Source organism: Oryzias latipes, chromosome 3 (assembly GCF_002234675.1).
Source record: "Oryzias latipes chromosome 3, ASM223467v1".
Classification (NCBI taxonomy): domain Eukaryota; kingdom Metazoa; phylum Chordata; class Actinopteri; order Beloniformes; family Adrianichthyidae; genus Oryzias; species Oryzias latipes.
Genome location: NC_019861.2, coordinates 21925981 through 21952291, shown reverse-complemented (window position 1 = coordinate 21952291; position 26311 = coordinate 21925981). Strand labels below are relative to the sequence as shown.

The 26311-nt window shown below is 38.0% G+C and overlaps 1 protein-coding gene across 1 annotated transcript; it reads right to left on the bottom strand.

The window, feature by feature from the left end:
* Nucleotides 1-3962: 3962 nt before the first annotated feature.
* fes (FES proto-oncogene, tyrosine kinase) lies at nucleotides 3963-25582 on the bottom strand. Its single transcript, XM_023953501.1, has 18 exons — nucleotides 25271-25582; nucleotides 24039-24212; nucleotides 22532-22628; nucleotides 22223-22406; nucleotides 18924-19061; nucleotides 18711-18830; nucleotides 18401-18523; nucleotides 16429-16618; nucleotides 15602-15676; nucleotides 14830-15036; nucleotides 14306-14428; nucleotides 13980-14033; nucleotides 12458-12576; nucleotides 12280-12374; nucleotides 12067-12190; nucleotides 5325-5482; nucleotides 5090-5212; nucleotides 3963-5023 (listed from the first exon to the last, which is right to left on the bottom strand). The coding sequence occupies exons 1-18, from the start codon at nucleotides 25487-25489 to the stop codon at nucleotides 4881-4883; spliced, it is 2466 nt and encodes an 821-aa protein (XP_023809269.1). The 5' UTR covers nucleotides 25490-25582; the 3' UTR covers nucleotides 3963-4880.
* Nucleotides 25583-26311: the final 729 nt, after the last annotated feature.

Genomic DNA, 26311 nt, shown 5'->3' with positions numbered 1-26311 from the left:
GTATCTTTGTTCAACCAGTATCTCAGTATTACTGCAGGACTCTTGCAGCTGGCTTCAAACAGTGATTCTATCATCCGTCACAAAGCTCTGTGCACAAGCTGTTGATTCTTTTATTTTGTGTGTGAAAAATGTTTTTGAAACACAATTTCTACCTTTATTGTATTTTCCAATGCAGAAAAACTATTGTTTTCTTACTCTTTTTCTACTTGACAGCAAAAAAATGGTTTTAAAAAACGTCATGTACCTCCATTGGTTGTTGGTTTTACCTGCTGCTCAGTGACGAATCACAGAGGAATGTCTTAGAAGTCAGACAGACAGGCAGATGAGGTTGAGATGCGGGCGCACATGGTGGTCAGCTGTGTCACGGTGACAAAAGGCTGCATTCCTCACAGAGATGGCTCCCAGATAAGACACTTATGGTACACATGTGCACCACTTCACAATCAGGAGACACTCGCAGGTGTCACCCGAGCATGAAGTAGCAATGACACGTGTCTGAGAAGTGTTTAATGATGATAAGACAACTATAATGTGAGATTTTTATCATTTATTTATCAATTTTATAAACTGGACGATACTTGAAATCTGACTAAAGACTAATGTGAGTCTTCTGTAGCTTTGCATACAGCAGGTCTGAGAAATGTTTACATCAAGAAATGAAATGAGCTTAAACAGGACTGTAAACTGAAATGTGTTTTTTTTCCTTGATTTCTTTGGGACAACCACAGCAAATCATTACCAAACAGTATACTCTGCATCATCCTATCACCAACCATCCCATATTACCTGGAAACAGCATTGCATAAGACAAAATGCATAAGACAAAAGAACTAAGCTAAAGCACAAAAGAAAAGGAAAAATTAGGTTTATCTAAAAACAATTGGTACAAGTAAATAAAGCTATACCAAAACTATGTGGAAAATACACAGCAAACACACAGTGTCTTACAATGTAGAGTTTCATGAGTGATGGTTGTTTAAGAAAACTGAAATACCCGAAAAGATGGGTGTGCTGCTCCACTCCCAAATGAGGGAAAGCCTGATCCGGTTCTAAAGGATGGGAACAAAAACTAATAGCTACATGGCAAGCTGAGTGAAGGACTAAACATTAAAAAAAAACGCAACTGTGAAGTATGTGTGAAGAGTTTGGAGAAAAAAAATCTATTACTCGTGCTTTTATGTGTAAATTATGAGCAAAACAAACATAAGTAATAAACAAAACAGAATCTTAAAAACCTGTACTGCGCTAACATGTGCATTGCTCTTTTGTGGGCTGTTTTTTTGATTTAGCTCTCAGCAGATCCCCCACTAACACTTTCTCTCTCACACACACTTTTTCTGCTTTCACTGAATGCAGTCTTTTCCTCAGAGGGCGTTTTAGATCACATGACAGATGGAGGATGCCTTTTAACCTAGCCCCCAAAAAAATCCATTTCCTGTTCTAACACAAAGATTTGAAAGCTCACTCATGTTTATCAGTGCTTTGAGTTGTTTTTTTCCTTTGTTTTTGTTGTTTTTACCTTTTCTTTCAATACTAGTCTTGAATGTGTCTCCCTGTTACTAAATAAAGTCTGCTAGTTCAATGTTTAAAATAAGTCACAGGTTGAAAAGAATAAACATTTAGAGAAGCATGCCGTGGTCATCTCAGTACAGTTTCTGTGTCTGCAGGTGCTGCTACCTCCAGACCTCCAAACCGGTAAACAACTCTTAAATTGTAGGAGAGACTCTGAGTAGGTTAGGGGATTTTTCTTGTGTGGTATTGTGATGAACCCCACACTGTTGGTGCTGTACATCTCTTTCTGCTTGATGATAGCTGGCAAAAGTCGTAAGCGCCCTGCACCATGACACCAAACAAGCTAAAGTACCTTTAAAAATATGAGTAATGGATTTTTCTTTCATTTTTAATGCAGAACTTTAAAAAAATGTTCTTTCTTTTTGGAAACACATCGCAACAAGAATTATGTGACGCATGTACTGCATATCATGCAAAGATCAAATATTTACCAAAGCACAAAAAGGTATGGAGACACTTCAGCTCATTCTTCAGAACCCAACCAGTCAGAATAAAACAACCAATCGCCTTCTCCAGCAGTGGTATCATATTAACAAAGACAAACAACATCTTTGCATGCGAAGCAACTTCCTTTATGCACAAAGACTCATATTTCCATGAAACTATGGTGCTCTTCTGTTAATATATATGAATAACAAGTCATTTATGTGACAGCATAGCCCGTAGAACATGTTTGACTGGCTTAGTGTCAATTTCAAAACGGCAAGAGGCGGATGATGATTAATGGGTCACACCCACATTACTCCATGTAAGTCAGGTCTTTATGTTCTACAAAATGTACACTTCATTATACAGCAAAATACTAGAATTTATTTAGCTATACATCAATATATTTCCATATAACGGAAAAAAAAACTTGTACAGATAAATAGCAATGTGTCGGTGGACTACTTTTTCATTCACATATTTTAAAGTACATTTCTGCCAAAAGCTTAGTACACTCAGATTTTCTAAATTATGAAACTTGTCCAAACATGGACAGATCTAGAGCTCATTCTGTTCCTAATCTCAGATTAGCTCTAATGTCCAGCAGCCTCCCAAAGTGATGAATCAGAGAAGCATAAAGGGGATTATCCTTGTCAATGCGTGTAATCCATTCAAATACCTTTCATAAATAACAATGATGATTTACAGTAACCTTTCAGAGAAAGTCTAAGTCCTCAGCAGGACCAGACAGCCATGTTTGTTCGCCGCCACTACAGCAGTAACCTGTTGAATAACAGCCCACACCCATGCAGCTATTACTGGCAGGCACATGGGTGCCACTGAAATATGTCAGGTGCCTTGTCGTGACAAGACAGCGTGTTTAAAAACTGTATGGTGTGATCCTGCAAAGCAAAGGTCACGACACTTCTCTGTTTCTGCATAAGAGCAGCTTGAACAGGAGATGGTTAGAGAGCTGGAATCAAACCACTGCTACAATCCTTCAGTTTTGGACAAGTCTAAATGTTTGGACGGTGTATACGTCCAAACAGAAAAATTAAGTCAAAGAATATTTGAATTAAGAGTTTGCTGTGCTTGCACAAGTGTTAAGAAAACAGATTCTAGTTTCCCTGCATTGTATTTAAATGAACAAAACATCCTGGTTTTGTTCAAATAAAAAGATCTCTCACCACACTAGAACCTAACTGCTACTACTTCAAAATCACTTAGTATTTTTTAAATGTATTTTTATCTGGAGGCTATCCATTACAGGGTTGGCACATCAAAGCATTTCATGTGCAAATTTGGCAGAGGTACCAACCAGACTGTGACTGTGGCCCAAGTATTTGTTTTCTTTTGAATAAAATCTGAAAAGTTGGTCAGATTGAGCCCATTCTGTATTTTATTTTTCTACATTCGAACCTTTTCTTAAACTAAGACCTAGAATATTGAAGCAGATTGAATATATTTAGGAATTATTCTAGATATGATGAGATAATTACAGAAAAGATGGTTCCTGCTTTGTTTCTCTACACCTATACACCACTTGATGGAGGGGAGGAAGACTTTTCCCATCATGCATCCACAGCTATACTCCAACGGTGTTCTTGGTTTTGCTTTTCACCATTATTCATCATTATAAAAATTAAAAAATGGTACAAAAAACATGTAACACTAAAATATGAACATGGGACTAAACAATCAACGCAGCAACATCATGGGAACTTGTAAGTTTATACTGAAATTCTTTCTGATTTGGAGATGTGCTGCTTCTGTGACTCATGATCCTGAATTTAATATTTTATTATTTTTACTTTTATCATGCAATGATGCAATTTATAACTATTCTCTAGGACAGAAACAGCAGATGAAATCCCAAGAGGATACAAAATGTAAAAAAGTGCATTTTTTTCTGTAGTGGTAGGAAAAAAGAGAGCATAACATTGACAAAACAGCAAGTCTGTGACTAAAGCAGACATTAACATGGTCTTTATTTGGCAAAAGTTCTGTGAATTTGTGTAACATTAAATTTAGCTTGTTACATCTCTGCAGAAACTTCAACCACACAAACCAAATTAATTGCAGAAACTAGAAAAAATAAAAGCAGATTTCTTTTCAAGTAAAAAAAAACTATAAAAAAAAGTGTTTATTTGCACATTATTTTAAAAATTGTGTGGCCAGTGCTGAACGGACCCAGAGAGAGGGGTTAAGGTTAGGATTACGGTTGCGGTTGCCGAGCGCAGCTGTTTCTGCAGCTCACCGCTCCTCCAGGGAATTAATTGAATACAGAGAACACATTTCACACACCTAGGTGGCCAACAGATTATGGGACTTTAACTTTAAGTTTAACTTTAAATATATGCGGCCAACAACAAAACATCAATTTCTATCGCTTTTTGTGATGGTCGCACATAAATAACATCAGCCAAAAAACAAACAAAAAAAAGAAATACAACTAACAGTGCTTCAATTCAGGATGTTGTGTGTTTTAAAAACACCTTTACAGACATTTTAACTGCTTTTCTGATTAAAAAAAGAAGTTTTTTTAAATCTGTCACCATGTCAGAAAAGATGCATGTCTACAGGCTCAGAAATGAAAGAGTTGCATTATGCATTTTGCATAAAATACATTTGCAATCAGTTAAAAGCTGGTTTGACTTCATTACTTTTGTCTGACACATGGTCACGACACGGTCATTTACTTTCTTAGTTATGCTTTTTACTGAAAAGCCAGAATTGTGTGTCATGCAAAGCTTTCTTTCTCCACAATAGAAGGACACTAAACCATTACTTTTGGCATTAAAGGGTTTTTATTTGAAACTCATCTGCTGAGAAATTGGCTGATATGCAAATAGAAAAAAAAAGAGATCAAATTTAAGGTTTTATCACGTAATCTTTTTGTATATGACACTAAGATCAGCACGGAGTTTCTTGAAACATGGTCTGTTTTTGGGGTCATACTGCCAGCAGCTGCTCATCATCCTGGAAATTTCCACAGGGCAGTTATGCGGAGCAGACATCCGGTACCCTGAAACACAGGATTCACACTCAGGTTAGATGGCCAGGCTGACAAATGTTCTGCAGGAGTCGTCACCTTTCTCCACCTCCTCTCGTGTCTGTTGATTGCCCATGCTTGTGTAGGGCGTCATTCCCAAAGAAAAAGTCTCCCAAAGTAAAATTCCAAAACTCCAGACATCACTCTCTGTAGTGTAACGACCTGGTAACAGCAGGGGGCAGCATTGACAAAGGCACAGATTGATCATTGCACAGAGGAGATTTGGAAAATGTTTCTTGTTGTGACATCATATCAAAGGCAGTCAGTGTTTTACCATAGTTCAGGGCCTCAGGAGCTGTCCATTTGACAGGGATCTGTCTGAGGCCACCCTCTGTCGAATACACGCCGTCATCCCGCTGACGGGACATCCCAAAGTCACTGATCTTCACCACGTTGTTTTCTGCAACCAGACAATTCCTTGCTGCGAGATCCCTTGAAAACAAAAAAGAGAGGAGATGTAAACAAAATATGATCAAAAAAATAAGAAAGAAAAAAACAGGATGATGTGCTCAGACAGAAACAAAAACTCTGCAAGATGACTGACAGAACTGAGAGGGCCACAGAACAAGTGTTCTTGTCGTTTCTTTGGTGTGGAGTGTGGGTTTATTTTGACATGGAGCATTTCAGTCTGAGCAGCTACCGGGAGCTCCCTTGGATCTGTCCCCACCAAGAGAAAAGCTTGGTGTAATGATCCCCAGATCTCAGCCTTCTCTCTTCTACAAATCCTCACATCCGTCACTAATGGCTGACTCACAGGTTTTTAGACACAGATCCTTAATGGTAGAAAATCGTACGCTTTCATTGAAGGCTTTTTGTCACAGTTTCATGCAAAATACGTGTTTTATTTTCCACATTTGTGTAGAAATGTAACAGCAAAATCATATCTGTACATCTGACTCCTTTCTCACAGATCCAGAGTTTTTTGAGTCTGTGGTTCTGTTCTTAAAGCCTGGGTCAAAAAGTGAAAAAACATTTGAAAAAATCCTGTGCTGTAAAAGAAGTGCTCAAGCTGAAAAAAAGAACTTGGATAGAACTGTCTCAAGCTACTTTTTTTTTTTTTTACCAGAGCCAAATTGCAACAAAATAAGAAAACCCAGACATATTTTGCATATTTTTACATTTTGAGTTTTGGTTGCTTTTACAATAATGAAATGTGATTTCCGTCTTTCCTTTTTTTTATATTTGGTTGAATCTCATAAAGCATTCAGTCCTTTGGTTTCCTGTTTTTCTTTGTCTCTTGTAGTGTCTTTTGACACTTTTTGGCGCTTAACTCCTAAACTTTTTCAGCTATTTTAACCATTCAACTATTAAAATGTTCAGCTCTTTCAGCCTTTTCCAGTTATGACTTTTGGTCCTTGAACTTTTTAAGATATTCCTGGATTTTTGCCCATGATGCAGAAACTCGTTGGTTCGATACCCGGTGCTCGCATTTTTCACAAATTATTTTTTTGTTATTGTGCTGTTTTCACTTTATTTATGGTCAACTTTGATAATTTCTTTCTCTTTTTTTGCCAATTATTACCAATTAAGTTTCATTTTCATTCAGCAATAAAGCATTGCACCCTGCATTTTCTTCTGGAAATGCAGCTTCTTCTTGTTTTCACATAAATTGTGAAGTCAGAATTCTGTTTTCAAATCAGCACATGTTCTGAAGACAAAAATAAATAAATAAAAAACAATTTTTAAATGATAATTTCAGAAAATGACTGAACTTTCAAGTGTTTCCTGTGCTTTACCAATTCCATTAATTTTCGTATCAACACGCTTTTGTTATTTCCGTATGTGCAAACTGGCAGCCACGCCTCCGCCATCACCGAGTATACATGAGGAGAGAATGGATATTGAACACATTGCAAATGCTTTGAGCATCTGGAAAAGCGCAGGTAAATCTAATACATTTTTATTGTTATTTCAGATTGTAGCTTTTTTACTCAAAACAGAAGTTGGATTCTCTAAAATCTCATGGTTTTTTTTTTTTTAGATAAAATCTAATTTGAATTAGAATTAAAAAACATTCTGGTGTGTCCCTTATTACTAACAGTCTCATATTCATCTGCTGAAATGTAAACAGTTCTGACGGAAAAGTAAACCTTTTTTTTATATTAGTACATGTGGAAACCATGCTTGATAAGGATAAAAGAGGGAGTGTGAGGCTGTTTAGAGGAAGAAGGAGTGATAGATGGAAAAATAGAAGAGCTAAAATGAGAGTGGGGACTCAAAATAGGGACCATCACTGATTAATGAGAGATCTGACTGCCATAAGCTGAAAGTAGATTCATTCTGTATACAATAACAGGTGGAAAAGAATTGGAGAATAGGAGGATGGAGAACTAAATTTAAGATGAAGAACTGATTTTGAAACGTTTACTGGTGTCAAGTTATTGACCAGCTAGATGTAAGAAAGAAAAAAAAAGAAGGCGAGTTTCGGACAAAAACACATTTAATCTATAATGACGTAGCTTCAGATGCACAAAAACCGGAACATGAAAAAACAACAGATTTTATGAGAAAGCTGAAGAAAACGTCAAGCTAAATTGTATTTAATAAAAAAAAAACTGTCTGATTGACAAAGAGGCTGCAAGATGCTGCCAGCAGAGAGTGCAGCTGTGCAGCACCTTGGGTTTGTAGAATTCTGCAGGTTAACAAAAAGCGATTGAAGCCAAGTATCAGTTTTAGAGTGGAAGTTATAGAAGAAGCAGTGCTTTCCAGAGTTCAGGGACAAGTTGAAACAGAAAAGCTGGGGTCCCAGAAGACAGGGAAAGAACATTTAGAGCAATGAGGGGAAACAGCAAAGAGGAAATCTGCAGTAACCTCTGGAAAGAAGGACAGGGATGAAAGAAGATGAAAGAAGGAGACTTGGTGGAGGAAAGAGCAGGCACTGGAAAGCATTCAAAGGAAGAGGCTGACAGAAAAAACTAAAATATTGTTTAAAGAAAACAGAGAGGAGCACTGGACCAGTAGATATGCAGCAACAAGAAAGGAGAATAATAAAACAGAGATGTATGTTTGAAGGAAAAAAGAACAGAGACATATTTGTACCAAGGAGTCAGAAAAAGGTAGAATATATAAGCGGTGGTAGAGGGTAGAGAGGCAAGTCTATAGGCTTTTTGAAGGTATGCATTAAATACAATGTGACTGCTGCGTGAACTTTGATATTTCCGTTCCGTCTGCAGAATTTCTACTAAGGCTGAGAGAAAAAATGATGATTTGTATATTGTATTTGTATTCACAATATGAAAATACATCTGTGCAAAAGTTTGGATGTTGTTTGTTTTTGTGGGCGAAAGGCAGACAAGGTGCTGAGGCCGACTCTAGGATGACGTCATGACATGGGCGACACCCACAAGGAGTGAAAGGCGTAGCCTCAGAGATCGAGTCGTCTTACTTCTGGCTCAGAAAATAATTCAGAACGAAAACTAGTATTCAATTAAAAATGTGTTCTTTGGTGTGCCAAAGGTAATAGATCATCATAACATGGATATTGTTTACTATAAAAGGCTTGAGAATGGTATATGCCCCTATAATATCAGATGCAAAAATGCATTTGGAAAAACCCTGTAGGTGTGACATATAAGCAACAATCGGCAGGCCACAAGCTCCCTGTTCCGCTCCATCGTGATAAATCCACTTGTAGACGACTAGATCCACATACGTCTTACGGCTAAAACTAGACAACTGGATAGCTCCAATATTGCTCACCATTTTTGCTTTACCGCTAATATGTTTTGCAAGGGGGAGACCATATAAACAGAGGGATGATGGGAAACGGGGGGAGGCTTATTCTGCACAAACTGTTTCACCCACAACTCAAAGAAGCATTTTTAATGAATTACTGCTGCTCTGCAGAAACTATATCCTAGAAAACAACCCAGGTTTTTTTTTTTTTTTGCTAAAAACGGCATAATCATAATTAAAAGATCATTGAGAACAATTCACAATAAATTAAAACCTGATCGGAGTGGGACTTTAAGACAGAAGTGAAGGCAGTAATGACAAGAATAAAGAACAGAAAACTGTTTTATTCAGACGGTGTTATATGCAGCTTTGGTGACGAGGGAATTGAAGAGTTTTTGATCCAACCATTTGACCTGATTTTGAAGTGTGAGGAAAAATGTGGGTAAAATGTAACCTTTTCTTTTCAAACAAAGTTGATTTGTATAGATGTAATAGCCATAACAATTTCAGATGAATATCACTCATATAATGTAAGTGTGCAGCAGGGAGTGAGGAGAGCACAGCTTCATGTCAAGAGAGACGGCCACAGATGAAATCTTTGCTTTAGTGCTTTAACGCTGGCAAGGAGCAGAGAGGAAATTGTTAAAGACTAAAGATGTGAGGAATAGAGGCAGAGTAGGCGGATAAATGCCAGAGGTTAAGATTTCAAAGTAAGAGGTAAGGAAGAGTAGATAGACAGGAATGAAGCCATTCTTATGAAGAGTGGAAGAGGGAAGACTGAAAGTACAGAAGGGGAAAAAAGCTCAAAAATAACTATAAGCAAATCAGAATTGAGGATTGGATTAACATAATGTAGTTAATATGGATCAATATGAATGAATGAATGAAGAATGAATATACATCAGAAGGAAAAATCAGGGTGAAAAATGCGCGACCAAAGCAAAAAATTTCAACAAAGATTTTTTGTAAAAATTGGGGAAGACAATGATGAAACTAGAAGTTGGAAATATAGCAGAAAAAAAGAGGAATTCCACAGATGAACTTTATCAGCTGTAGTTAGATAAATGGAGGAAGCAGAAGTTAAATCAGATGTAATTATTTTTTAAAAATTAAAAACTGAACAGCATTAACCACCACCAGGAGCAGCTTTTACATTAAGACCCACTCCAATGAAAACTGGGTTTTTGGTGTTTTTTGTGTTCTTATGATGGAGGACTAATAAAAAAATTAAATTAAATAATTATTTCTTTATTCAAATCGTTGTGAATCAGTGGGAGAGATAGTAAAGAAAGGGATGATGATTTACTTTTGGGTTGTTAACAGAATTATTTAAAAAAAACTAATGAAATAGGGCTGGACAAAAAAGATGGTACCCATAAATTAATATTTTGTTGCACAACCTTTTGAGGCAATCACTGCAATTAAATGGTTTCTGTATTTGTCAATGAGCCTTCTGCACCTGTCCACAGGTCTCAGGTTTGACGGGTGTCTTCTCCAAATGGCATGTTTCAGCTCCTTCCACAGATGTTCAATGGGATTCAGATCTGGGCTCATAGAAGGCCACTTCAGAATCGTCCAACGCTTTTCTCTTAGCCATTCTTGGGGTTTTTTGGCTGTGTGTTTTGGATCGTTGTCCTGTTGGAATACCCCTGACCTGCGACTGAGACCAGGCTTTCTGACACTAGGCAGCACATTTCTATCCAGAATGCCTTGATGATCTTGAGATTTCATTTTACCTTGTACAACTTCAAGACACCCTGTGCCAGATGCAGCAAAGCAGCCCCAAAACAGAACTGAGCCTCCTCCATGTTTCACAGTAAGGACAGTGTTCTTTTGGTTGAATGATTCATTTTTGAGTCTACGAACATAGAGCTGATGTGCCTTACCAAAAAGCTCCAGTTTTGCATGTTTTTGCAATTTCCAGTCTGGCTTTTTTCTAATTTCCTTTCAACAGTGGTGTCCTCCTTGGTCGTCTCCCATGAAGTCCACTCTGGCTCAAACAACAACGAATGGTGTGATCTGACACTGATGTACCTTGATCTAGGAGTTCACCTTTAATGTCTTTGGAGGTTTTTCTGGGCTCTTTGGATACAGTTCCAACTATCCATCTCCTCAATTTGTCATCAATTTTCCTCTTCCGGTCACATCCAGGGAGGTTGGCTACTGTCCCGTGGGTCTTAACCTTTGAATAACATGTGCCACTGTCTTCACAGGAACTTCAAGCTGCTTAGAGATGGTTTTATAGCCTTTACCTTTATGATGTTTGTCTATAATTTTGTTTCTAATGTCCTGGGACAATTCTCTCCTCCTCTTTCTGTTGTCCATGTTCAGTGGGGTACACACCTTTTCACCAAATAGCAATGTGACTATTTGTCTCCCTTTAAATAGTCAGACTGACTGATTATGGGTTTGAAAACAGCTGTGATGTCAATGAAAGGACATACCTGAGTTCATCATGACCCCCTGGACAATTAGTTCTCAATCTTTTATGGAGTTACCATCATTTTTGTCCAGCCCTATTTAATTTTTTTTATATAATTCTGTTAATCAACAACTCAAAAGTAATGGCTCATTTTGATTATTTAATTTTCAATACATTTTAATTTATTGTTACTTTTGAACATTTCAAGTCATTTCAGTGAGCATTGTGGACTTTCTTTCTTTAAATGAGGGGTACCAACAATTTTGTCCAGCACTGTAAATTTTGGCATCACATCACATGATCGTATGAATCCGTGGAGTTCCTGTCAAAACAGGACTTTATAGCTTTGAACTTTGTGGTCATCCTCTTAAAATCCAGGGCTTAAAACCCCCTCAAATGCAGCAATGTTGAGTTTCTGCCTGCTACAACTGCAGCAAGAAAGCATCTGGAATATCCTTCTATAAGAAACCATACAAAGTAAGAGTTTGAGAAAGTTGAGTAAAGTTATCTCGAAAATAAAGTTTAAAAATATCTTGAAACAACACCAATTTTAGCAGTCATTACAGGAAAGGTATGATGTGTCTGTCCTAATGACCATAGTTATTTAGTCAGGCTGTACTAAATGTAATTTAAGAGGGGAAGCCAATAATAGTATTCTCCTAATCAAGTTATGCTATTTTTATTGAAACCTTTTCAAAAATGTTCTTTGCAGTCTGTCACAAGCTCAGTCAGATTCCAGCTGCACTTTAATGAAAGGTTAGAGGAATGCAGCAGACAAATGCAAAGCTGGAAAGATTTTACAGCAGCAGGACAGATTAGTGCGAGCTAATTAGACCCAATCAATTCATTAACTGAGCGTCACCACACTGAGTCAGGCTTTTTAACAGAGTAGACAAGAGCAACGTCCCCGTTGACCAACCTGTGGATACATTTCTTGCTCTCCAGATACTCCATGCCCGCTGCCACATTTTCTGTCATTTTGACCAGCACCTTTGTCGCCAGACTGTGGCCTTCATTCCGCAAAAAAGTCAGAAAATCTCCACCTTAAAATGTTCAGAGAAGTGACAACAGTAAACATTTGAGAAACTAACCACAGACGGTGTTTATTAAAGAGGCAGAGATGGCATCATACCTTGGATGAGCTCCATTATGATGTAGATGGGCTGCTTCTGTGTGCAAACTCCGATCAGCTTGACAATGTTTGGATGGTCATACTGCTTCAAGATCCTGCAGATCAAACAAGGAGATTCTGCACTTGATGTGTGTATGTAAGCGTTTGTAGAGGGGGGGCGCTGAGTTTGTGTACTGACCTGGCTTCCATCAGGAACTTGCTCTTGTGCTCCGGAGCCAAATTCTCCCTGCAGGTTTTCACAGCTACAAAAGTGTTTTCAGAACGCAGCTGACCTCTGTACACCTCTCCAAAGTTACCCTGCAGAGCCAACAAAACACTTTGGCTTGTTTTTAGTTCTTTGCTTTTCTAACAGAAGGGGAACATTTGTCAAACTAAGCAACGAATCACTCTTTATTTGCAGCCTTCACAGCTGAAACCTTTCCTTATGACTTTTTATTAAAGAGCCACTTTGTGCAGTTTTGCTAAACAGACTCTGTAAACTTGTTTAACATGAATGCTCCTAAATATAAGTGTTCTGACTAAAGGAACCATTTAAAAAGTAGAAAAGTATGGGGAAAAAAATCAACAACTGATAAGAAAGGAAGTGATTGTCTAATATCAGCCTCAAAAGAGAAAATAAACCAATGTTTTGAAGTGAAATTCTAAACTATCATGATGTGAGCCAATCGACAAAAGGCAGATTTAATTCTATGGCACATTTCATGTACAAAGACAATTCAAAGTGCTTTACATAAAACATAAAAAAACATTCAACAGAAATATTTAAGGAGTGATCATTCAAATAAAAATTTAAAGTATATTGAAATAACAACTGAATTTAAAGTAAGCTTAAAAGAAACAGTGTAGATCTAAACAAATAGAGAGAACCAACCCCGAAATGCTCGCCTGACCTAAAATTATACCAAAATCAAACCTGAAGGATCACCATGAAGTTCATAAAAGAATCTTTAAAAAAAAAAGATTTTTGGGCTTCACCAGCATTATCAATATCCAGTCAGGTAAAAATGACATGAAAGAGGTGGGACACAAATGACTTTTTTGGGAGAGTTCAAGGACAACAGCACTGCTGAGGAGCACATCTCATCTTTAAATCTACATTTCTGCAAAAACAAATATTCTAAAGATTGATGAGACATGAGAGCAAAATGTTTTAGACGGATTCATTTAGGGGCCAATTGTTTTTTTTTTTTTTAGAAAGCCCAGACATGTTTTCATAGCTATTCTCATTCCTCACACGTCATCACTAAGGGTGTAACAATACATTTTAACAACGATTTGATTCATATAAAAATTTTTGGTTGCTGATACGATTCATAGTTGATGTTGGTTCATTTTGAAAGATCCAATTCAATCCAATTCACAGACCTAAAATCCATCCAGGACATCTTTAACCAAAACTCAACCAGTGGGATTGTTCTCAATCCGGATTTATGACTTCTTTGATTAAAACAACTATGAGAATGCTGTTAAATACTGTTTTGGTGTCATAGAAGCCGTTTGCGTTTGGTTCTGTTATTGTTATATCTACCAGTTACGCAGTTTCTTTCATCTAAAAATGTCACATCACAAAGTTTGCCTTCAAATATTTTTAGGAGATGTTTCTGCAGCTAGCAATGGCCAACAATTAAAAAAGAAATATTATAACAGATTTTTTTACTTGCACAGTTTCTGCATTTCTGTAAAGAGATGGTTGAACCCACCCTTCCAATCAGAGGGCCCAAAATGATGTCATCATGCTCCAGAGCCCATTTATCCTATGTGAGTTTCATTAACAACAAAACAGATACAAACAGAGAACATAGAGAGGTTATGTCACAGGAAATGTTTTAGAATAAACATTCTTTTGTACATCCTTTATGCAGTAGCAGTAATACAGTGAAGCTTTAAACCACACAGAATGACAACATTCTGTACCAGTTACATGTGATTACATAAAAATGTTAGAGTGAGTGGACTTTTTCAATGTCTATGTAGCTGTGCTTGTGTGTGTTTTTGTGTATGTGTGTCAGGTGTTTCATAGCCTTACTTTCAGTATTGGTTTCTTCAAGACAACATCCGACCTCTTGGTGATGTGTTGCTGTGATGACATTAGGTGATGGATCAGCAGTGGGATGCTGGGGAAACCTTCACCATCCAGACGATACAAATTCTACTGACACACAGATACCATTAACAGAGGTGAATTATGTGGAAGAAATGGAAGAAAGTCGTGAAATACAGTGTATGTATATATATATATATGGATAATCTCCAAGGGGTTATTCTGGAAACATCTGTAATATATTTTTAATCTGTTTTACTTGTGAACATACAGAAAAAAGCCCTACCTTAAGGGCAGTCACATCAAAGCACATCTATCATTTCCTCACATGTACGAACACAGTAAAAGATATTACATCTATTTCAGTCTCATCAATCATGACAAACTTGTGTGCATTTGAAAAAAAAATGAAGAAGAAATATGGGCTTGGACGTGAATGATGTAAAAATATTGAAATGCAGGAGGTGCTTCTCTGAGGATCTTCTCTTGCATTCAGCGATTTTACTTACATCCGTGTCCTGAATGAGGAAATGTTTGCAGGATCCATCCCACTGCACAGAGAGAACATAACCTTGCTTCTCTTGACTCTTCCGCACAAGGAAGTCTCCATCATTTTTCAGCAGCTCCTGGACTTCTAGTCTGGGAATGGCTCCGTGGTACCAGTCCTGCTCATCCAAAGGTCGATTTACGTCCTGCTTGGGGTTGGTCGGTTGACCCTCAAGGCAAAAATAGAAGAAATCACAATGTTTACTAGACTCAACATAAAAGGCAAAATGAAAAACAATAATGTTGGATTTTAGAAAGGAAAGGATAAAAGCAAATATTTAAAACTCTCAAATAAATCCTCACACACATTTTTTTTTTTTTTTTTTTAGTTATTTGAAGGTTCAAAGAGTGACTTTGCAGGAGGGCTCGCAACGTTTTTCCCTCTAACAATCACTGAAATAGAAACCTGGTAGGGAGAACTAATTCAATGCAGGTATGACTTGAAAGCAGAATGTTAGCTGACAAAGGCCGACCTCAAAAAGTCACAGTGTGCCACGAGAAACCCCCAAAGGATGTCCCATTAAACTGTGTCACTTTCTGCACAACATGATTTATAGCTTCTGGAGCGAAAGGTCTGAGCGTCCAAAGCCTGACACTGTGGTGAAGTTACATTAAGGGAGGCATGGGAGAGGGGAGGGGCGGTGACCTTCAGCAGAAAGATTTGTTCCTCCTAAAATATTAATGCAGCTCAGAAGTTCTCTGCTCTTTTTTTTATATAACCGTCGTGAAACTTACCTCACGCCTGAACAAGCTGCTCAGGTTATTTATGATCCCATCCACGAGGAATTTACCAGAAGGGAGATTGTTTTCCTTATATGAACAAAAAAAAGTGACATGAAAAGGGACAAAATAGTCAGCGGAGATTCATCCTACAACAACCTTGAGGTTAAGAAACAACAACGATCAATTCTGTTAAGAACAAAAACTTTTTTGAGAATAAAACAGAATTCTGTCCAAAGGGATTTTAACTTGCAGCCTGAAGTAATGCTTTTTTATATCAAACTCAACCTGACAAAAGTATGATGTTTTATTCCTACTAATACTAAATGATAATATGTATTAAATAATAAAAAAAAGATTGTAATTTTAAAAGTATTTTCAAAAGCAATAAGAAAAACTACCTTTACATTAACTTTCGTTGTTTTTTCCAAAAAAGATTAGCAAGTTATTAAAAAAAGTTTTTTGAATACATGTTTTAACTAAAGTGGGTTTAATCTTCAGGTTCTTGACATTTGTTACTGCGTGCATCCAGCACCACATAACCACATTCACATCTTTAGCATTAAGACAGTTTGATGCTGCTTTGTTTGTTTCTATTAAAATCTGTTCCTTTAATGACAGATGTCATTTTCGGGTTTGTCCTTTTTTTGAACATTTCTGGTCATCGTCTGTTAATCAGTAAACTGCTTCAACAATTGTTGTGTTGGCCACAAAAATAAGATTAAACCAACATTATGTAGCATTTCAAACTCAAAGGTTTGCCTTTACCATAAAGCCTCTTCATAAACAGATGATTCAGACTTAAAAAATCTTTACAGATCAAAAAGAATTCCTGAACCCACATTGCTTGTGGTGGATGTCAGAGAAACAGAGTCCATGTCCAAAGCACTGGGAGGTTCTCTGGAGCCCAGCTGGTCTAGTTTCTCCTTCAGAAGAATCCTCTGAACCTCCAGCTTGGCTCTGATTCCCTGAGACAGAAGAACCTGCTGTCTGCACTCCTCCATTGCATGTCTTTTGCTGAACTGGTAGACCCTGAAAAATACAGTGAATATCTGAAACCCCAGAAAACAATTAGACTCTAAATGTTGTCACAAAACAACTGAATAATCCAAGTGACCCACATGAGTACAGATAACACAATGAAATAACAGTTGAAGAGTGCAGTCAAATAGAAAGCTTGTCTGTAATCAGCCTTGGAAACCTCATCACTTGGATCTGAGTGGCGCTGCTGAGAAGCAACTGCCTGTTGCAGCTGCTCTGGTTGTTAGTATCTTTATTTAAAAATAAAATAAAATAAAAAAGGGCGCTGCAACAACCGAATTTCCCAAGCTGGGATCAATAAGGTATCTTTATCTTATCTTATCTATAAGCTGCACAGCTGCATCTATTTATTAAGCTTTAAAGTGGCTGCCTTTGACCACCATGACCGGACCTTCTTGACCTGGATGTGCACCAACAACTCATAAGCAGAAGTGTTTTTTGGCTTTTGTATAGACCAAAAAAAGGAATGTGCACTAGCATCATTAGATCCCAAACATACAGTCGACTAAAAAGTAACATAACAAAAGGCAGAGAAGAAAAAACACAAGCAAGAATAAGGGATACGCTTAAAGGAAGGTTTTACAAAGACTGAAAGATTAAATTTGACTCCGCTTGGAAAGAAATGAACACATTACCTGCACTGTTTGTTGAAGAGTCTGCTGAAAAAACCCTGATAATGTCATAGTCAGTGTTTTTCATTTTGAATATCATGTAAGCTTTATGGAACAACAGTTTTTTGCCGTAATTGAGAGGTTTATGATTAAAACAGCACGATGTGGCATCTTTAGAGATGCAGAGGCCGGCAGTGAGAGTGAAGGGTGCGCTCCATCAGAAGGATAGCTTAAGGATAAAGGAAGACAAAGAGAGTGAGTTGGCTTGAGCTTTTAAGGATGGAGGAAGATGAAGACAATGGAGCTAGGAGGGGGAGTTTGACAAAAAAGATGCAGGGGGCGGTAACTGATCTACTGTAATGACATCCTAATGGCAGCAGCCGTAAGAGGAGGGGATTCCAGTCAGTGGCTGCAGGTAATTTCATTAAAAGAAACAATGAACTTACAGGCTATAATTATTGTTTATGGCAGCTATTTAAAGAATATTGACAGCTTTTAGACAGAAATGCCAAACTGCCTTGTTCCTGCTGCTTTTCTGGGTAAAGAAAGTGTTTCGGGGTCTTGTGATTCTTAGAAATCTGATGTGAGAAAGATTTTACATGAATAAAATAAAAGACCTCGTCCTGATCTCAGAGAAATTAATCTGGCAGCTGCATGAGGTCCAGACTTCATACTGCTTCCCCTGCTGCTTTTCACAATGCGTCTTCAAAATACACATCAAAGGGCAGCATAACCTTTACCCAACCAGACTTACACAACCATATGTGTTCCCCTGCTAACCTGAATAATCACCTTTTTGTGAATAAACACATTGTTCCCACTTTTTCTGCAGCAGCTTGCAATCACTCAATCACTCCCACCGGACTGCAAACCTCTTCCACCTCCAGACAGCCTCATCAACCAAGAAAAATGAGGGGATTGAGCTTCATAACTCCGAACATATCGCTGTGCTATTATTAATAAGGCACTCACTTCCCCCTGGGGGCCACACTGCTTATTAGCTTCTGTGCAGTTAACAGCACACTGAACTCTCCTAGTGGGAGGGACTGCCTGCAGGGGCGTAATTTTTTCAATTTGTCTTTGCAGGTGCAGAAACGTGCATTCTTTTTACTTTGGAGTCTCCTTTGCAAAGTTTACATCTGTAACCACCACCTCATCTCACCTCTGCCCTTTTTTGACTCCCCCCTGCTCCTCTTCTAACTCCAACTCCAGCTGCTCGACTGCACTTTGCTGAGAGCCCAGAGTCCGCGACAGCTCCAGCAGTTCCTCTTCTATTGCCGTCAGTCTGGGAGATGAAAGCAAATACATGATGTGAGGAGGGGAAGTTTGCTGTGTACAGAACAAATGGATGGAAACTGGGAGTTCCCAAATTAAGGGCAAAGAAGTAGTTGTGGAAACAGTAATATAGTAAACTGGAGTTGTGCAATCTAAATAAGATTGCTTGTATTTTTTTTTTTTTTGGGGTTTTTTACTTGTGCTGGATCCTCTCATATGTGAGATTGTTCAGCTCAATTTCTCGGGGCTTCAAATTCTCTGAATCCTCCAAAAGGCTACAGTCAAAATCAGCACACGCAGGAATCTCTCCCATGGACCTGCAGTCACAAAAACAGTAAGACTTCTGGTTAGGACTCATCATTTCATGATTGTTCTCCTATGCTTGAAGGGAAAGCAGTGCCTATGCGTACCTGTTCTGATGGACAAAGCTCTCATACTCTTTGCTCGGGTTGATCACAGTCAGGACATTTGACATCTCTCTGTGAATGCGCACTACATCATGATGGAGGAGGGTGGAGATGTCAAAATACTCCTGCAGGATCTCTTTTCTGGAACAGATGCAGACGCAGGAAGTCAAAAACTGACATTTGATCTGACAAAAGCAGTAAAATTCAAGCCCCTTTTATCATTAGTTTCATTATATCTTGGGGTCCTTTCCTTCAAATCAACAATGGAACAGAATAAAATAATGAAGGCAGCTTTTTGAGGGCGCCTTTAGATGTTTTTGAGGTAAACTTGTTAAAAATATCTCGAATCTTGATTTCGTTTTTGAGTTGATCAGAAACCTCACTGATGTTTTTCTCATGCATTTATGTGTTTGATCTTTCACAATGCAGCTCCTAATTTTACAGTTTGATAGCCTTCAACCCGCAAACCTGCAACCCTTGTACAGAAAAGGTGTAGAAATATGAAGGGAGGGGTCCGGCTTAGTGAAGATCAGAAAAGTCCCTGTTCAGGCCATGAACTTGGTTAAGCAGCATACAATTGTGAGAATGTGCTTTTTGTCAATAACTTGCCTCAGTTCCCTCTTTCTTTTCATCTTCTGTTTTTTTTGTCAGAGCTATTTCCAGACCACCAAAGGCATAGTACTCTAAAGCTGACACGTGGCACGTGCACTCATAGAGCCCTAAGGGTGCTGTTTTTTTTTAAATTAATACTAATGAATTCCTGTTAGACATATAAGACTAAAAAAAAACCTTGCTACATAATCCCACCGAAATTTTTCGTAACTATTTTTTTGTAATACAGGGTTTCTGAGCTGCTTTGTGGTTCCACTCGGAATCAGAGAGAAAGCGAGAGAGTGAGAGACATTGAGAGAAACTGTTGCTCCTACAGAGACCTGAAGAGACATGACAGTGAAACAGCTTGAACCTCTGAGTTCTGGTCTAACTACTCGCCATCCACTGATTCAACAACCTTAAATATGGTTATTATGGCAGAAAAATTCTCAAGGAGTCCATTTCTACTTTTTTTTTTTTTACTACAGATTAGAGCTGAAGGCTTTTTGTGTTGGACAGGTTTTACTATCACAAAAAGAGGTTATATAGCTTCAAGAAACTAGAGTGTAGATTTGTATAAACCCCTTTCTACTTTTGCCGGAGGTCTGAATACGGCACATCAACACAACACATAACAGGTCGTGCTGGGACAGGAAGTTGGGTACTGAGTTCAAAATAATACACCAGGTGAAGTTTCAAAATAAATGAATAACAGTCATAGCCACTTCATAACTTCCTCCCTACAAGTCTGACACTACGGTAAATGTATCGGTTAATATTTTCTGATTATCAGTCAGTTTCACAATCTTTTGTATTAAAATATTGCCAATAACAACAAAAGCCTGTGGGTCTGCAAACTGAGGCTCTGGAACCACATGCCGCTCTTTCATCCCTCAGTGGCTCTTTGGCTACAGCCAACAATGCTAAAGATTTGAAGAAAGAATGAGTTTGCAGTTTTGATTAATTTATCTTAGATAATTCAGCTTTGTGTTTACATTTTAAAAATGTCAGATTACTGATCAAAATGATGGTAAAAGGTTTAATCTACTGTCAGGGTGGTTTATTATTGCAGTTGTCTTACAGCACATATTCTGAGCATCTGCACAACCGTATCTAGTTGCTGTTCTGAGTCAAAGTTCTTAAAATGTAGAATTGCATCAACAGGTATAGATTGTTTTTTTTCAAATTATATTTTACACCACCGATGATTTGCACAGTTGGTTTGGCAGAGAGTTTTACGCCAGATGCCCTTCCTGACACAGCCCTGTATTTTACCCAGGCTCTGGACTGGCACGGGGGGACCCAGACTGGGGCCCCTTTGTGGCTACATAGCTAGGCAGTAGCGTGAAGGTTCTTGCCTAAGGATCCAGATGATAAAAGAAGAAAAAGGATGACTGCACACTAGTCGTCATGATGATAGAAAAGATCATGTTTCCTGCATTTTTATTTCAAGTAGCAGCAGGAGGATCTTAGTCGTCTCATGTGGTATTTTATTTTGAAAGGAACTTCTATGTGCTGCTGTTAAAAGTAAAATAAACAAGAAGTTAAAATTGTTAATATATAGAAAAAAAGCCCATTGTTTTTATTGATTTATTTTAAATATTATAAGTTTAATATTAAACTTTTTAAAAAAACAAATGGTTTAATGGCCATAAAAACATAAATGAAGTGTATTTTTTCTAGACAGGATTTTGTGGCTCTGGCTTTGTTCCAAATGGTTCGTACAGGGTTAAATGTTGCAGATCTCTGCACTAATCCATTTCCAGTAAGATCAGGGTTCAGGTATGCTTCAAAGCTTCATGTTCCTCTTGTTCTGGGCGCATGGCGATGTGAACTGATAAATGTCACTTTTGAATGAGTATGAAATGTTTTTCTGCTGTGTATTTGGATGTTATGCCGAGTCTTTGCCTCAAACTAAAATGTTAATTTTAGCCATCAAGTCATTAAGTCTCAGCATTGTTCACAAATGTTCCTACCCCCCCCCCCCCCCCCCACACACACACACACATACTGTGATTGCAAACAGCGGCGCTGTAAGAAAAAAACATTTGATGCAAAAATCACTGTTTCCATGATGAAGCACAGCCGCCAGCTTCATCATTTCTAAACCTCCAAAGATGGATATAAACATACAAATGGAAAATGCAAATTTTTTCAAGATTTTTTGCATTTTTTTTTAGCTCCTAACCTTGAGCAATGCTGCCAAGTGCACCTAAACCTGTATAAAAGCTGAAAAATATTGGGATCATTTTTACATTTTATTTATTTTAATATTTCAAAAATAGGAGGAACAATTTGATCTTAGATGCAAAAGTCTTAAAAAAGGGCATTTGTCAGCTATTTTTTAATGAAAACTTGTGTCACACATGCAGGATTATTGTCCGCCTCTGATCTTTTCTTGAATAGCCTGCAGCTCAAAGTGTAGCTATAAATGTCAAACACAACACAACAGTACTAGTGGTTACTACAGGAAGTGTCCTTCGTACAGCTTTGTCAAAATGTTCACAGCATCATTTCACCCTTTCTACAGGCCTGAGAGCAACTGTTTATATACATATACATATATATATATATATATACATATATATATATATATATATATATATATATATATATATATATATATATATATATATATATATATATATATATATATATATATATATATATATATATATGGCAGACACAGACAGATGGGGTGTGGATCTTACAGTATGAGCACCATCTCCTGCTGGAGATTCTGGATTGCGCTGAGCAGGGCAGGCTGGATCTGACTGTAGTGGTGCTGATGGTAAACCTGAGCAGCTCGCACAGACAACACATACTCGTTATGGAGCTCGTGGAGTTTGACTGAAGCCTTGATGTAACGCTCTCTGTTCTTGTCTCGATCCTTGTCTGCACACAGACAGAAAAAAGTTTCACTTAAAAAAGTAAATGTTAGGTTTGCACCAGAGAAAAAAAAATCTGTTGTCAATGTGAAACTGACTGTTAAGAGAAGTAATAAAAGCTGGAATTCCCACCTTTACTGGCATCCTGATGCTTCCTCTTTGCCTGAGCTACATCTTTCACTGCCTGCCTGTAACTGCTCTTGAGCCTCTCCAGCTCTGTGTTGGTCACCTGAAGCACACAATGCAAAAAAAGGACAACTAAATGTCATTTTGTTAAAGGCCCCATCATCAAGTTTATTTTATGGTAGGAGCTTTGAGTTTGACAGATCTGTTTCACTCTTTTCAAAGTAAAGTTGAATCCGGAGGAAAGAATTTATTTTGATGATGGTTTGTTCTTATACTGTGAGCCCATAGTAGAGCTTGAATCAGTAACAAAAAGAGTTCCTAATATGTTTACTTTAAGAACTTAGTTTAAATATTTCAACATGACTGTGTTAACTAAAAGAGCGGAAATGCAGAAGCACTGAGATCACAAAGAGGTTATGAATGGTGAGGGGGAGTGGGGAGTACAGACAGACTAGAAATGTACGCAGCAGATAACAGTACGTAGTTGGCAAACCTGTGACATTTCCCCTTAAGAACATAAAAAATAAGAAGCGGCGTCCAAGTAAACCAAATAAGCTTTTGCCGACTGCTAGGGTCCACATTGCAACACCTACCTCACTGTTGGTGGCTTAGTCATGCCAAACCACACAGTGACTCTCGCAAAGCTTTCAGAGCTTGGTGCACATGGCAGGGCAAGAACATTCAGATAAACAAAGTGCCTGACAAGCAGCCGTGCTGCAGCCCTGTATGGATCACTGAGAACGTACACATCATTTGCTTGATGTAATTGGGTAATAAAAACAGTGTCGGACAGCTACCCCACCATACATTTTGCATTCATTTAAGTCTATGAAATCCGGTTTGACTGGTTTATAAAGCTTTCACCACAAATCTTATCTTACAGGCAATTTAACATTTTGTTGTGTGTGAAAAGTGCTCTTTAAATCTACATGCAGTGTTTGATTTTGCAGGGGGAATCTGTGTTTGCTGTTCTCTGTTTATGTCCAAAAAGGAAATTCAGAACAACTCAGATATATTTTCACTTTCTAAAAAAAAAACACTTTAGAAAAAACAAACAACAAAGAAATGTCATATGCATCTATACTTTGGTGAATTTGTTTGTAAAACACAGTGAACATACGAGATTATTTAGTTACTAATCTATTGAAAATATTGACCATATTTCAGTTACGCAGTATTTATTTGCATAAATTAATTTTCTGATAGAATAATGTCAGATGTTAAAAGAGGAAATGAAAAATAAAGTCACACAGATAACATCTTTTTTTCTTCTGCAAAGTGCTTTATCTGATTTGGAGGTCACTCAAACTTTAAGGGTTAAAGTTAATTTGCAACTGTTTTTGAACAGAAATTCAGTTCTGAATAAACATTTTAGGTCTTCTGGAAACAAAAATGTCCCCTTCTGCTCAAATCTAAGCATCAGGTTTTCTGTAAGAAAGGAAAAAGGTCACAGAGATATGTTTTCTGAGGCAGCGGAAACTCTGTGCGGTTGTGTGTGTGTGTTTGGTTGCACCTTGTTGAGCTCCTGCCTCAGAAGTGTCCACTGTTCTGCGTAGTTTTTGCGGAGCTGCTGCTTGTCTCTGATGAGCAGAGTCAGCTTGCTGATGGGACCATTCAGCAGGTCCTCAGAGCGCATCTTCATCAACTGACTGAGAGACTCCGTTTGCAAGACCAGGACCTCCCATGACTGTCAGACACGAACAAAGGATAAGGGGTGATGGTCAAACACAGAAATCACCATTAACACAAGTCACAATCATAGATTGGTCTTTTAATTATGATTATGCCATTTTTAGCTGAAATAAAAAAACCTGTGTGGTTTTCTAGGACATAGTTTCTTAGCAGAAAATCACCAGCGAGTTGTCTGCGGTTTGTTGACGCAGAATGAGCCTGCGCCAATTTCCCATCATCCATTTGTTTGCACTCTCTCCCACTAGCTTACAGCCCCTCAAAACCCCAACCTAACTTTAGTGGCGCAACAAAAAAGATGAGCAATATCGGAGCTATGCAGCCGGACAGTTTTGAGCCAGATGCCAGCTCTGATGAGAAACATGGATCTTTTTGTCTGCACTTGGATGAATTGGGAAGAAGCGGAGCAGGGAGCTTTTGGCCCACAGATTGTCCTTTGTACATAACAAATACATGCTTTTTTAAACTACATTTTTCCATCTGCTCCTGATTCATTAGGATTTGAATAAAAAATAGTCAAAACATTGTTTTAATCTCTTCTATCATGTGAAAAATGCTACAAGAACTTGTTAAAACCACCAAAAACATGATTTTCATTGGAGTGGGTCTTTGAAAAGAGATGAAACCATTTCAGTACATTCTGACCAAAGTTTTTTCCACTACCAACATCTACTAGGGTGATTGTAAAGTTTGCAGCTCGCCAGGATGTCCAGTTAGCTTTTCTTATAACCCATTTCTACTTCTAAGATAGAAACATCCTGAATACCGCAGCTCTGTCCATCATAGACTCAGTTACATTTCACCTCCAAGTAGCCCCACAGAAATGGTTTTTTCCTAATCCCTTGGAATACTAAATAATTCACGTAGATGTGCTGATCAGCTACTCGGAGGAAAGCTCTGCAGATAAAAAATGCAAAGGAATGTGCAGCTGCAGAAACTCTTTTCTGGCCCTGAGTATCTTCAATAAGTTCAATAGTTTATCATTTTAAAAAAATGCTGTTCGATGTAGAGTATCTGGAATGCCATCAGCCAATTAAGGAGCAGAAAGGATCTCACCTTGTTCAGCTGACTGATGTAATCTTGTCCGTTCTGAGGTCGGTCCATCTTCTCCACCAAGGCAGTCATGCTGTGGAGCTGCACGGAAAACTCCCGCTCGCTCTTGGCTCGCTGACCCATCCACTTTTTCATGACCTCCATCAGGTGGAGTTCAGAGTCCAGCAGCCCCATGACGGCTGTGTGTGCCTGTGGACACCACAGGTCCTCCCCAAAACCCATCCTTTGTCAGCAGTAAACTGGTCCTCTGTCCTGAGAGGAGTTGAAACAAACTGCAGAGCTTAAGCAGCAGCTCCAGTGACTACAAGTGTCTATCTCTCTCTGTCCTTGGTGGGGTTTCACTTCCTCATCAGCAAAAAGCCAACAGTGGTTCACATAAGGCAGCACTTCCTCATCGTATGCGAGTTTGGTTTAACGTTCAAACTTTAGCAGGACTGCATTACAATGCCTGTTCAAACTTTCAATTTTTGTGTATATTATCACAATAAAACTGCACTTTTATTGCTAAAAAAATGTACGTTTTAAACAAATGCAAAGATAAAAGACGAAGATGCTAAATGCAAACGCATCAAAGCCTTGTTTGCTGTACAAACATCATAGTGTCACAAATGCTCAAACTTCTGTTTCCTTTTCTTTCTAGGCCACCAAAAGATGAAGGTCATCTTTCAAACCTACTTTTATGTTGCATGAAATAACGTGTAAAAACCAGGTTTAACAGGTTTAATAAAAAGTAAAACATGTTTAATTTTCTATATAGAACATTTGAGTTCTAGAAAATCTAGAAAGAAAACTTTGCTTTTTTAATCACAGATGACTTTAACATAAATAGATTACTGTGGTAAGTTACTGTACGAGTGCTTCTTTTTCCAACAGTAGCAGCTCATTCATGGACTGCAAATATGCTCCTATATTTTCCCTGAAAAGTCATATATACACGATGGCTTTAGTACGCACACACACACACACACACACACAGACAAGAACACAAACAGATGAATCACATCTATACATCTGAACAAACTCTTGCTGTTTGCTTTCATCTCC

Bases quoted from the DNA above. Each gene is read 5' to 3' on its own strand.
- fes (XM_023953501.1), bottom strand. From the start codon at position 25,489: ATGGGTTTTGGGGAGGACCTGTGGTGTCCACAGGCACACACAGCCGTC. The intron at 22,629-24,038 runs GTGCAACCAAAC...TGTGTGCTTCAG, and splicing joins TGAGGCAGGAGCTCAACAAG to GTGACCAACACAGAGCTGGA. The intron at 5,024-5,089 runs GTGACGACTCCT...CCTGTGTTTCAG, and splicing joins ACGAGAGGAGGTGGAGAAAG to GGTACCGGATGTCTGCTCCG.